At 43.3% G+C, this 12679-nt stretch overlaps 1 protein-coding gene across 1 annotated transcript in view; it reads left to right on the top strand.

The window, feature by feature from the left end:
• The window catches only part of SMARCD1 (SWI/SNF related BAF chromatin remodeling complex subunit D1), a 32143-nt gene extending 24191 nt beyond the window's left edge, over positions 1-7952 (top strand). Inside the window, exons 11-13 of the mRNA XM_073546128.1 lie at positions 3738-3860; positions 3939-4040; positions 6966-7952. Of these exons, the coding sequence (XP_073402229.1) occupies positions 3738-3860; positions 3939-4040; positions 6966-7019 (279 nt within the window). The 3' untranslated portion in view covers positions 7020-7952. The remainder of the gene's footprint in view (positions 1-3737; positions 3861-3938; positions 4041-6965) is intronic.
• Positions 7953-12679: the final 4727 nt, after the last annotated feature.

The raw sequence follows: 12679 nt of genomic DNA, 5'->3' as shown, positions 1-12679 counted from the left end.
TGTTGGGAATCTCTCTCAGGCAAAACTAACAGGTCAAGGAAATTCTTATCCTCTCTTGCTGACAACTTTATCTTCCAAAAGGTAGGGGAGAAAACAAGGGGAACTGCTACCTTGGATCTAATCCTTATAAACAAGGAGGAAATGGTTGAGGTAAAAGTGGCTGGGACCCTAGGAGGTAGCGACCATGCTATTTTAGAATTTTGGATAACTAGAGGAGGAAGACCTGTGAAGACTCAGACGTCAAGGTTAGATTTCAGAAAGGCAGATTTTAAGGGATTCAGAAAGAGAATTGGAGGGTTCCAATGGCTGGATATCCTTAAAGACAAAAATGTCCAGGAAGGATGGGAAATCTTGAAAAATGAAATTCTCAAAGCACAATTGTTAACAATTCCGAAAAGAGGGAAGAATAGGAAGCATTTAAGGAAGCCAGGATGGATGAACACAGAACTTAAGCACATGCTAAAAAGGAAGAAAAGAAGGTTTTTAAAATGGAAAGAGGGAGGCATATCTAAAGAAGAATATAATGCTGTCTGCAGAACCTGCAGGGCACAAATCAGATTATCTAAAGCTGACAATGAATTGAGGCTTGCAAGAGATGTCAAAAGCAATAATAAAGGATTATGGGGATATGTCAAAAGTAAAAGAAAAGTCAAAGATGCTATAGGATTTTTACAGGATGAAAATGATGAAATGGTAAGACAGGATGTTGAGAAGGCCGAACTTTTAAATTCCTATTTTGCATCTGTTTTCTCTCAGAAAGGAAATGTAACATCAACTGTTCTTCACTGTCCTATTAAGGGAATAGAAGAATCCAGGATATCTATAAACAGAAAGATAGTGAGGAAACATTTAGCTAACCTAAATGAATTCAAGTCTCCAGGTCCAGATGAATTACACCCCAGAGTACTGAAGGAGATAGAAGAAATTTTTGAACCCCTCTCCATAATCTATGAAAATTCTTGGAGAACTGGAGAAGTCCCAGAAGACTGGAGAAGAGCAAATGTTGTTCCTATCTTCAAAAAGGGGAAGAAGGTGGACCCAGGCAATATAGGCCGGTGAGTCTGACTTCTATACCAGGAAAGATCTTTGAACAAATTATTAAACAACATGTATGTCAGTACCTGGATAAGAATGAAGTGATTAAACAGAGTCAGCATGGGTTTGTAACTAATAAGTCATGTCAGACTAACTTAATTTCCTTCTATGACAGAATCACTGATTGGGTGGATTAAGGAAATGTTGTAGATATAGTATATCTTGACTTCAGCAAAGCATTTGACAAAGTCTCTCATACAATCCTTATTGAAAAAATGACTAAGTATGGAATGGACAAGGCAACTGTTAGGTGGATTCATAACTGGCTTAGTGATCGGACCCAAAGAGTGGTTGTAAATGGCTGCACATCCAGTTGGAAGAATGTCTCAAGTGGGGTTCCACAGGGCTCTGTCCTGGGCCCTGTGTTGTTCAACATCTTTACCCTTAATTCCTTCATCTAAATTGTTGATAAACTGATTAAATTTGCTGATGACACAAAGCTAGGAGGGATAGCTAATACTAGAGAAGAGAGAGAGGATTCAAAAAGATATAAATAAACTGGAGAAGTGGGCAGCAACTAACAGAATGGTTTTTAACAGGGAAAAATGCAAAGTACTACATCTGGGCAATAAAAATGAAAAAAGCATATACAGAATGGGAGGAATAGGCCTAAGCAACAGCACATGTGAAAAAGATTTGGGTATACTAATAGATCACAGACTGAATATGAGTCAACAGTGTGATGCAGCAGCAAAAAAGACAAATGCAATTCTAGGATGTATTAACAGAAGCATACAGTCTAGATCACGTGAAGTCATTATTTCCCTCTACTCCTCTTTGGTCAGACCTCATCTGGAATATTGTGTCCAGTTTTGGGCACCACATTTTAAAAAAAGACATCAACAAACTGGAGCAAGTTCAGAAAAGAGCCACCAGAATGGTGACCGGTCTGCAAACCCTGTCTTATGAGGAAAGGTTGCAGGATTTGGGATTGTTTAGTTTGCAAAAGCGAAGACTGAGAGGAGACTTAATAGCTGTCTACAAATATCTAAAGGGCTGTCACATTGTAGAAGGATCAACTTTATTCTCATATGCACAAGGAAAGACTAGAAGCAATGGGATGAAACTGAATGGGAGGAGACACAGATTAGATATTAGAAAAAACTTTTTGACAGAGTGATCAATGAGTTGGAACAAGCTGCCACGAGAAGTGGTGAGTTCTCCGTCAATGGAAGTCTTCAAACAGAGGCTGGACAGACATCTGACTGGGATGATTTAGCGAATCCTGCTTTGAGCAGGGGGTTGGACCAGATGGCCCAGGAGGTCCCTTCCAACTCTACGATTCTATGATTCTATGAATTTCAGTCCACAGGGGTAATAAACATTCATTATGAGTCTTCTGCCCATCAGTCCGCTACATAAGTCTGCTGCTGTCGGGGTATGCTGGGAGTTGTAGTTTTAGAACAGGTTGCTGACCCTGCAGCTGTTTTATAGAAGTCTGCATTGTGGATTATGGTCTGCTGGCACGTTCACAATCTAATATCATACCTAGATGATAAAAGCTACAATTGGGATGAATAACTGAGTATTGGTAGAAATGGACTCTGCTTGGAGAACACAAGGCCGTACATCTGCGGGGAGGCCACAGCCGGCCGTACATCTGCGGGGAGGCTACAGCCGGCCGTACATCTGCGGGGAGGCTACAGCCGGCCGTACATCTGCGGGGAGGCTACAGCTGGCCCTACGTACTGGCAGATGGTTAATGGATGCTGCTGGTTTCCAGAGGACCTTCCAGCCATATATTGTCTCTTGAGCAGTGTTCCTCCAATTCCAGCCTCAGGAGCCACCAACAGATCATGTTTTCAGGATTTCCTTAGTATTGCTTAGATGGTGGAATTATCCTCTGTCCCTAACTAAGGAAATCCTGAACCCATGATCTGTTGGGGGCTCCTGAGCACTAGTGTTGGGGAACGCTTCTCCAGGGGGTAGCTGAAGTTTGACCTTCCTGGTACTGGTCGGCTGTCAGGTATACAATGTCTGTGACAAGCTGTTTACGTGTGATCACGCAAAGCAGAGAGGTCCTCTACAAGGGGAAAAAGCTAAACGTTCAGCCATTTAAGTATTTTACTGCATCAGTAGTTCCATAAGAGAAGCCTGCGGCAGTCCATTACTGAGCAGTGTAAGATGATGGAAACATCAGGTCATTGCTCTGATTGCTGAGTTGCAGATGTAAGATTTGTGCATTCGCCCGTAGCGCTCACTTTCTGGCTACTTACAGGAGTCACGGTATTGATGCAAAAAAGAGTAAAATATCAGCTCACCTTCTCCAATGGATACCACTCAAGGAAACCTGCAATGAATAAGGATTGAATTCCGAAACGCGTTTGCTAGATTTGCATTTTTGCTAGCCCATGCACTCTTGTGCAACTTTATAAAATCTTTAATAAAGACTTCTGTATTTAATTCAACATGCTGGATTTTTTTCTCTTTCTACTCACGGCATTGATATCTAGTAATATTATTAGAGGGTCTCCAGGAGCTCAGGATCCTTCATTGCTATTTATATGTCTACATACTGTACACATTGGTCTGTGCAGCAAGTTTTATGGGCCGGTCTGCAAGTGTTTGGCTGATCGTCATTTTGGGTGAAAGTTTTCTCAAAAATGGTAACTAATTGTATATATAATCTGCTTTTTATGTAGATCCATGAAACTATTGAAACAATCAATCAGTTGAAGATCCAGCGGGAATTTATGTTAAGTTTTGCCCGTGATCCTCAAGGATTCATCAATGATTGGCTGCAGTCTCAGTGCCGGGACCTGAAGGTCAGTGGTGAGAGGTCCCGTGTAATGTGCCCTGCTGTTGTCCTCAGCTTCTCCTTCTCATCATGTTCTCTGCCGCAGGCTATGACTGATGTCGTTGGCAATCCTGAAGAGGAACGCAGGGCAGAGTTTTATTTCCAGCCCTGGGCTCAGGAGGCTGTTTGTCGATATTTTTACTCAAAGGTATGGATCATCAAAGTTGCATGATATTTTTAGGTCTCTACATTATTTAACAGAAATTTAAACCAAAAAGAGAGAATTCCTTTTTCCTAATGTGTAACTATAGATTTTTTTTATACTCTGTATGTGATAATAGTGTCAGTCATATTGCTTATATAACACTGTCCAGAAATTTGCATTACAGCAGACACATGGACATAGGAACCCGGAGCCTGGAAACAACTCATTGACTTCTATGGGCAATTGTTCCAGCCTTGATCTGTGTAGGGGAAGAGAAGTTCACCCAATCAGTGTTAAGTCGGCCATACATTTTAGATGGCGGCCAGCCGAATGATGCTTTGGCCAATCATTCGGTCGTCTCTCCCTTACCCTCTCTGTCAATCACTCCAGTGTTCTTTATGGAAAGACCGTCGATAGATAAGCTGCTGGCAGAGATGTCTAGGAAAGCAAAGTAATTAGGAGCCCAATCAAAATCTTTCCTGATGATCAGTTGTCTGGCGCTCCCATTAGACCAGAGCAGTTATCTCATGGTGATCCATTGATTGTTCCCCATCATTGGTCATTGTAAAAAAAAAAACAGTGTAGCGATCAGCTGTTTGCAGTTTTTATGAAACAATAAGGCTGTGTGCCCACGATGCGATTTTTAAGCGTTTTTGCCGCGATTTTCGGCGCGAAAACACTGTGAAAACATTTAAAAATCTTGTACAGAACGCCCCCCATGCATTCCTATGGCATTCCGCACATGCTGTGCTAATGCTGCGCTTTTTTCCACGGCGGAATCGCATTGCGGAAAAAATCGCAAAGAATTGCTGCGATTCCGCACCCATAGGAATGCATGAGAATCGCTTACTTCCCGCATGTGGCTATGCCCACCATGCGGGAAGTTAAACGTCTCATGTGCGGTTGGTACCCACGGTGTGGAGGGAGAAGACTGTCCTCCAGGCCCTGCGTACCATACCCCTGTAAAAAAAAAAAGTATAAAAAAATCGGGGTATATTTACCTTCCGATGTCCCGCGCTGCATTCCCGGCCTCAGCGTTCCCAGTAATGCCTTGCGGCAAGGTCCTGTGATGACGTAGTCTCGCGTGACTCTAGCGGTCTCGCTAGATCGCTATAGTAATGCGAGACCAACGTCATCACAGGTCTCCCAAGGCATCGCTGGGATGGCAGCGCGGGACGTCGGAAGGTAAATATACCCCGATTTTTTATTTTTTTTATCATTTTTAACATTTTATCTTTTACTATTGAGGCCGCATAGGCAGCCTCAATAGTAAAATGCTGCTCACACTTGTCAAACACTATGTTTGACGAGTGTGACCAACCTGTCAATCACTTTCCAAGCGATGCTTCAAATCGTTTGGAAAGTGCTTGAGAAAATCGCGCAAATTCGCGAACAGAATCGCGGTTAAATCGCGCGATTTCTGGGAAGGAGTCCGGTTTTCATTGTGTGTTTTAGGCTGTGTGCCCACGTTGCGTTTTTGTAAGCGTTTCCGCAGCGTTTGTGCCGGCTCAGACGCTGCAGAAATGCTTACAAGATGCTTCTAATTCATTTGCTGCGTTTTTGGCTTTTTGTGCCAATGCATGCGTTTTTAACCGCTCAGGAATCGCTTAGCGGCTAAAAACGCAGCATGCACATTATTTTCCGCATAGCTGAGCGTTTTTAGCCATCCCCAATGTTCCCAGAAATCGCGTGTCAAAAAACGCGTCAAAAACGGCGCAAGAAACGCGCGTCTTTTTCCGTGCGTTTTCTGGGAAAGGGGATCCTTTTCCTGAGCGTTTAAAAACGCTAGCGTGGGCACATAACCTTAAAACGCTACGTGGGCCCATAGCCTAAGAGACAATTATTGTCAGCAGCACATTTCTCTGTGCACACATGGGATGTGCTTCAGGTAATCTTCTCAATGTTCACCCCCAGTACAGCTTGCGGTGAGGATTCGGCTTCAGTGCAGTTTGCAGGCTATTGACGCATGCAAAAAAAAAAGTGTTTAAAAATTAAAAATAAAAAAAAAACACAAGTTTAAATCACCCCCCTTTCGCCCCAATCAAAAGAAAACAATAAAAAAAATCAAACCTGCAAAAGGATTGACCTGATCACTAAACGGCGTAGCGAGAGGGGAAAAAAAAATCAAAACTCCAGAATCACATTTTTTTTGGGTCGCCGCGGCATTATATTAAAATGCAATAACGGTCGATCAAAAGAAAGTATCTGCACAAACTCGGTATCGTTAAAAACGTCAGCCCGGCGTGCAAAAAGTGAGCCCTCACCCGACCCGAGATCACGAAAATTGGAGATGCTACGGGTCTCAGAAAATTGCGCCTTTTTTTTTTTTTAAGCAAATTTTTCACCACTTAGATAAAGTGAATTTTTTTTCACCACTTAGATAAAGAGTACCTAGACTGTTTGGTGTCCATGAACTCATAATGACCTGGAGAATCATAATTGCAGGTCAGTTTTAGCATTTAGTGAATCTAGCTAAAAAGCCAAACAAAAAACAAGTATGGGATTGCACTTTTTTTTGCAATTTCACCACACTTTTTCCCGTTTTTGAGTATAAGACATGGTAAAACCAATGGTGTCATTCAAAAGTACAACTCGTCCCGCAAAAAATAAGCCCTCACATGACCATATAGACGGAAAAATAAAATAGTTATGGCTCTGGGAAGAAGGTGATCTAAAAACGAAACGCAAAACTGAAAAAAAGCTCCGGTCATTAAGGAGTTAAACAACCGCAGCACATGCAGGGATAGCTTGTTAGGCCATCCCTGCTTGTGATACAGCCGCCAGAAATGCAGGCTCGGGGACTTAAACATATTCGAACACGCTGAAGATACTCGGATAACACCTTATCCGAGCACGTTCGCTCATCACTAGAAATGATCTATTACCTTTTAATCATATTAATCACATATAATGTTTCTATTTGTATAGGTGCAGCAAAGACGCCAGGAGCTGGAACAAGCCTTGGGGATTAGAAACACATAAAGCAAGCTACCTTGGGATGACCTGAACAGAGTGTACCTCATAGCCAACTTCCCGGCATCTTCTTGAGGCTTTAGGAAGCTGCCCTGGATTGTTTTGGATCTGAGGCCTCTATCAAACGACTGACAAGTGGATTAAGGACACACTAAAAGTTATTTATACTGTCCTCAAATGTTACAAATATCCGAAAAGACCAGAAAATATTTTTGAGGGCTAGACTTGTTATATTCTGAAGGATCAAGTACATTTATTTTTAGACTTCCCATATGTCATTTTTTTTTTTTTATTATTATTATTTTGTGTAATAACGTTCATTATGTTAAATATAGTATTTTCTCTGCACCCCTCAGACAGAAGAGACCTTATCAGCGGTATCTTTCATAGCCATTAACTAATTGTGTGCACCATATATATTTGTAATGCACACACCGTAGATGCCGGATGCATCGGAGTAGGTTATGATGCTGGTTCATCCATTTAAAGGGTCACCTCTACTGTGTGTCAGCAGCAAATATGTGAGATAGGAGCACTGTGCATAGTGGTTCTCAGCCTTGTAGTCTGGGATGTCATACGGTTGTACAAAAAAAGTAAATTATGACCTTTTTAATTTTTTTGCTATAGCTGAATAGAGATTACAAGTCTTTGGAAAGTGGTCAGTAGATTTCAATAATGAAGGACTCTTATGCAGAGGAGTGCACAGTAACATATTTGACAGCATTTGCAGTCTGAGGAACTGGCTCTTAATATGCTGCTTAGCTTTCCAGGGTGTATCCCTAGAAAGCTCACCAACCTCCCTCACTGAATGTGCCCCGAGCACCTCTATTCTCATAAAATGTAGCCTTTTTATTTTTGAGCGGATTATGGTTTTAATGGACCAAAATATTGTTTTGTATCTTGTAGTCATTGCCAAGTTTTAATAAAAGCAAGTTCTAATTACCCGCCAAATCTGACATCATTGTAAACACTGAATTTATTGCTTACATTATACTGTACTATATAGTTTTCTTAATACAAGCCAAGTTATTGTTTTTATTATATATTACCGTACTTAGGAGTTTTGGTGCATGGCTGAATAATAAAACTTAGTATTTTCTTAGGCCAATTTCACACAATATTGGTTTGAGATCCGAGAAAGCAATGCATGGACTTGCTATGAGTCTCCTGACCCAAATGCAACGGCATTTGGATCAGGAGACTCCCTGCCAGTACGTGAAACCTAGATTTGTGAAACTAGCCTTAGTCAAGTGTGACTATATTGACAGAAATGGTTCATTTGCTTGATCCAACTTGACTGTATAAGTATGTCTCTTCAATAATCAGTAGTGTTGCATGAGTATCATGTGCCTCACCACAAATCACACTCCAATACCTGCTGGAGTAAGATCTGTTTCATAGCAAATGCCGCAACTTGTCATAAATTTGATGGGTGGCTGTCGCTACGCCCCCGTCCCACCACAGTTCCACATATATTGTTGGGGGTGAAAATGGATGAGAATGCCAAAAGTTGCATAATGTATTTCTCGCATAATAAGACAAATTTTTTACCCCCAAATTTGGAAGGAAATGTGGGTGCATGTTATAATCCGAAGGCTATCTTATTGGGGGGAACGGCTGTGGTAGATTGGGGTTGCTACTGCAGCAATGGGGTGATGCTGCGGTCCCTGGGCTTTCATAAGATGTTGGCGGTGAGCGGAGTCCCCTTCCCATTGATTTTCCTGCAGTGGGCTTCAGGAAAATGGCACCTGGAAGCAGCACATACGCAGATGGAGATTTCGAGATCAATTGGATGAATTGAGCCTCCCTACAACCCTGATATCCTGCTGCAAAGTTCTGAGGTGTTTAATATTGAGCAAGAAAGCTTTCCATTGCCTTAAGGTGTTATACTTTTTGTTACTTTCATGTTGAAGGGAACTTATCGTCATATTCATGCTGCTCGAAGCACATTCAGCCTAAAGCCTGGGTCACACTTGTGAGAAACTTGCACAAGTCTTGCATCTCAATACCCGACACTCGAGACTGGAGCGTTCAACTGTATTAGAAATACATGAAGCCGCACACTCCGGTCCCGAGTGCCTGTGGCAGTGCCAGGTATTGAGATGCAAGACTTGTGCGAGTTTCTCGCAAGTGTGACCCCAGCCTAAATTGGGGTCTGGCTATGCGATTGAAGCCAGGAAGGTTTTACTGAGTCAACACGTTTTGAACAGCTGGCCGGGAAGAATGTACCCGAGGCAGCTGCAAAGCCTTCCGGGAACAATGTACCAGAGGCAGCTCCTCAGCCAGGGGATATTCAGCTGATTTATTACTTCCCGTCTCCAGACTCCAACCGTTGCCTCCATAGTTAATAGGATTGGTTTATGTCCAGTAGGTCTGATATATTCGATTTCAAGTGAACATCTCATTGACCCGCCCCTGGAAAGAAATGATTCAATTTGCAGCCATCTATGGGGTGACTCAGACCGCCGCCAGTCCCTGATTCCAGAATGGCAGCTTTATAGTAGGCTTGTATGTTGGGGATACCCATACCACCCATCCTGTAGGGATATTGCAAAATTTTTGCTGCTACACGAGGGGGTTCGTTAGCTCATACAAATCTCCCCACCAAATTTTGAATTCTAGAAATATAATTTGGGGGGGGGTACAACACCGGCAGACACTTGAATAAGTAGATTATTTTTGGTAGAAAGACCATTTTAAAGGATTGTATCCTTGCAACCCATGAATGGATCAATTTAGAGTATCTCTTCAATTCTTTCTCGAGAGTGCTAAGTAAAGGGAGTACTTTAGATTGAACCAGGAGGCGGGAAGCTGGCAGATTTATCCCTAAATAAGGAATATTTTTCTCAGCCCACTGAAAAGGTAACTTAGCTGTTAATTTTTCCCTCAAGTCATTCGGGACTCCAATTCGGAGGATTAAAGACTTGGACGAGATAAGTTTATAATAAGAGACCGAGGAAAATTTTGTCAAAGTGGACATTATAGCCGGAAGAGAGTGCTCAATATTCTGTGCAGGCGATAACATAAACCGCATATAGACCGATTACATGGTTAGAGTCCCCCACCTTAATGTTACCCCCGGGTTACTCCTGATAGCCTCCGCCAGGGGTTCCATAACCAGAGTAAAAATTACAGGCGAAAGAGGACACCCCTGGCAAGTTGCATTAGAAATAGAGAACCCCTCCGACCTAAAGCCTGAAGAAAAAAATCTTAGCATTTGGGTTTGAGTAGAGAGAATAGCTGAGCATAAAAGGCCCTCACTCCCAAACTTAGTCAACACCCCCCTCAGGTCGCCCCAATGCACCCTGTCAAACGCCTTCGCGTCTAGCGTCTAACCCCACAAGGTCCACCATTCGTCTAGTACCATCCCTAGCCTGGCGGCCGGGGACAAATCCCACCTGACCTGCAGAGATTAGCCCAGGCAGGACTGTGTAGTCTGATAGCTATCAATTTGGCATATAGTTTCAAATCAAAGTTCAGTAATTAAATTGGTCTTAACATTATTACGCCTTGCTCTGTCCTCTTGATCACAGAGTTTGTTAGTCAGGTGAGAGACATCCTCTAGTGCTGCATTAGCATCTATGAGTGCATTGTGTGATTCTGCAAACTGTGCCATTTTAGCTTCTATGTGTGAGGTCCGATCCCCCAGCTCCTGAATGTCTCCTTTAGGCTGTGTGCCCACGTTGCGTTTTTTAAGCGTTTCCGCCGTGTTTTTGCCGCAGCGGAAAGGCTTAAAAAACGCTAACCAAACGCATCCCATGCAATCCTATGGGATTCGCATAGCGGTAAAATCCGCAGCATGCCCATTAATTCTGCGGAATTGCGGCGATTCCACTGCCATAGGATTGCGTTGAAACACACTTTACACATGGTGGGCACAGCCACATGCTTAAAGTGAGCGCTTCATGTGCGGATGGTACCCAGGGTCTGGAGGAGAGGAGACTCACCTCCATGCCCTGGGTACCATATTTCTGTAAAAAATAGAATTAAAATAAAAAAATGTTTATACTTACCCTCTGTTGGCCCCCGGAGTCCTCCCGGCCCTCATCGGCGCTGCCGGCAACTTCCGTTCCCAGGGATGCATTTGCGCTAATGACCTCTGATGACGTAGCGGTCTTGTTATTGGTCCGTCTGACCTCACCTGAACCCAGAGCCTCCTAGGCATATATCAGTAACTTTGAGTCCAGAGCCCTATATCGGCTCAGGCATTGTTGTCCATATATACTGTGTGTGTGTGTGTGTATATATATATATATATATATATATCTATATATATCTATATATACGCATGGCCGTTTCTACTCCTGTCCTGAAGTACTTCTAACAGGCGTTTCTTATTGAATAAATTAGGGCAGAAAATGAGAATCTTCATATGTCTGCTTTTGGCTTCATTCATATAGTGCAGGTTTGATCAGTATCTGGCATCCAAAAGTAGAGCGCCATGTATTTTTTTCACATTTTGCCTGTTTGGCAACATTCCCATGTATTATCTCCAGATGTCTCAGAAATAATTGGCTATGACATACATGGATAGAGCTAGTTTCCCTGTACAGCCCTTAAACTAATTGGGCCCCTAGTGAACCTCCACATGTGTCTGATTTCTTAAAGAGACACTTGTATTCTGAATTAATCTGACTGATGGTGTAAGGAGAAGAAGCAAGCCAGGCTTGTCTCATCCGTAAAGGGTCCAAAACCGTTGGGTCTGTCACCTAAGTTACAGGGGGGAGCACTTAGAGTAACTGGATGTTCCCTGTGCTCGAGAAAAGGGGTGTGGCTAAGCAGGCAGAAATTCAAACTTGCGGCGGGAACGCTGAATGCACATCAGTCCTGTGAGGTAAATTCAGCAGTGAGTCGAGGGGGCGGAGCTAAGAGAAGCCAAGGACGAGAGGACACACTGACAGGAACTGACCGATGGGGTCCCACTGACACACCGCATGTACCGCTGTCCCCACTAACACCGCTGTGTAAGGTTCTCAGTCTTTTTTGACATGTTTTTTGAAATTCAGTTTTTTCCATCGGCCATTTTGCGTTCTGTCCTGCTGCAGCTATCTTGCCCTCAGTTAATATGGAGTTTCCAGCTTTTATGTTCCCGCCCTGATTCTCTCCCTCTTGCCTCTTAAGCAGCCTCAGCTGAGCAATCAGTGCTTCAGAATCAAGTCTGCAGTTAGCCTGTGGCCTGGCTCCTGGAAGTCTTGGACTTGGTACTCCAGCCATCTCCTGCTGATGAACTTGGGAACACTTGTGGACACTGGAAACCTGCTGCCTGCTAAATCCACAGTTGCAAGGGAAGTAACAGAGACCATGAACCTGTTGTGGAAGTTCTGCTGTGCCTAAAGTTTACTCTGGCCTGCTGTGTCTCCTGCCTCTGTATCTGCAAACTGTGTGAACCCTTTTGCTTGCTTGTATGAAGTAATACAAGTCCTTCCTAATCACACCTGTATCTCTTGTGTTTTCCTCGCACCCAAGCACAAGACGCTCTATGAATCGTACACAGTACATCACACGCTGTCCCCGCCTATATCAAGGACCTTAACGAGACTGCGAACTCGGCCGACGACGCTGACACAGCTGCCCCAGCCGACAGTACTGACCGGGGAATGCAAGGGATACCGATGCTCAACAGTACAACACAGCAGACCGAACAGGCCATTGTGAACTGTGTCGGGACC

This window comes from Dendrobates tinctorius, unplaced genomic scaffold (assembly GCF_039654945.1).
Source record: "Dendrobates tinctorius isolate UK_male_01 unplaced genomic scaffold, ASM3965494v1 ptg000145l, whole genome shotgun sequence".
NCBI classification, from domain to species: domain Eukaryota; kingdom Metazoa; phylum Chordata; class Amphibia; order Anura; family Dendrobatidae; genus Dendrobates; species Dendrobates tinctorius.
This window is presented reverse-complemented; position numbering and strand designations above follow the sequence as displayed.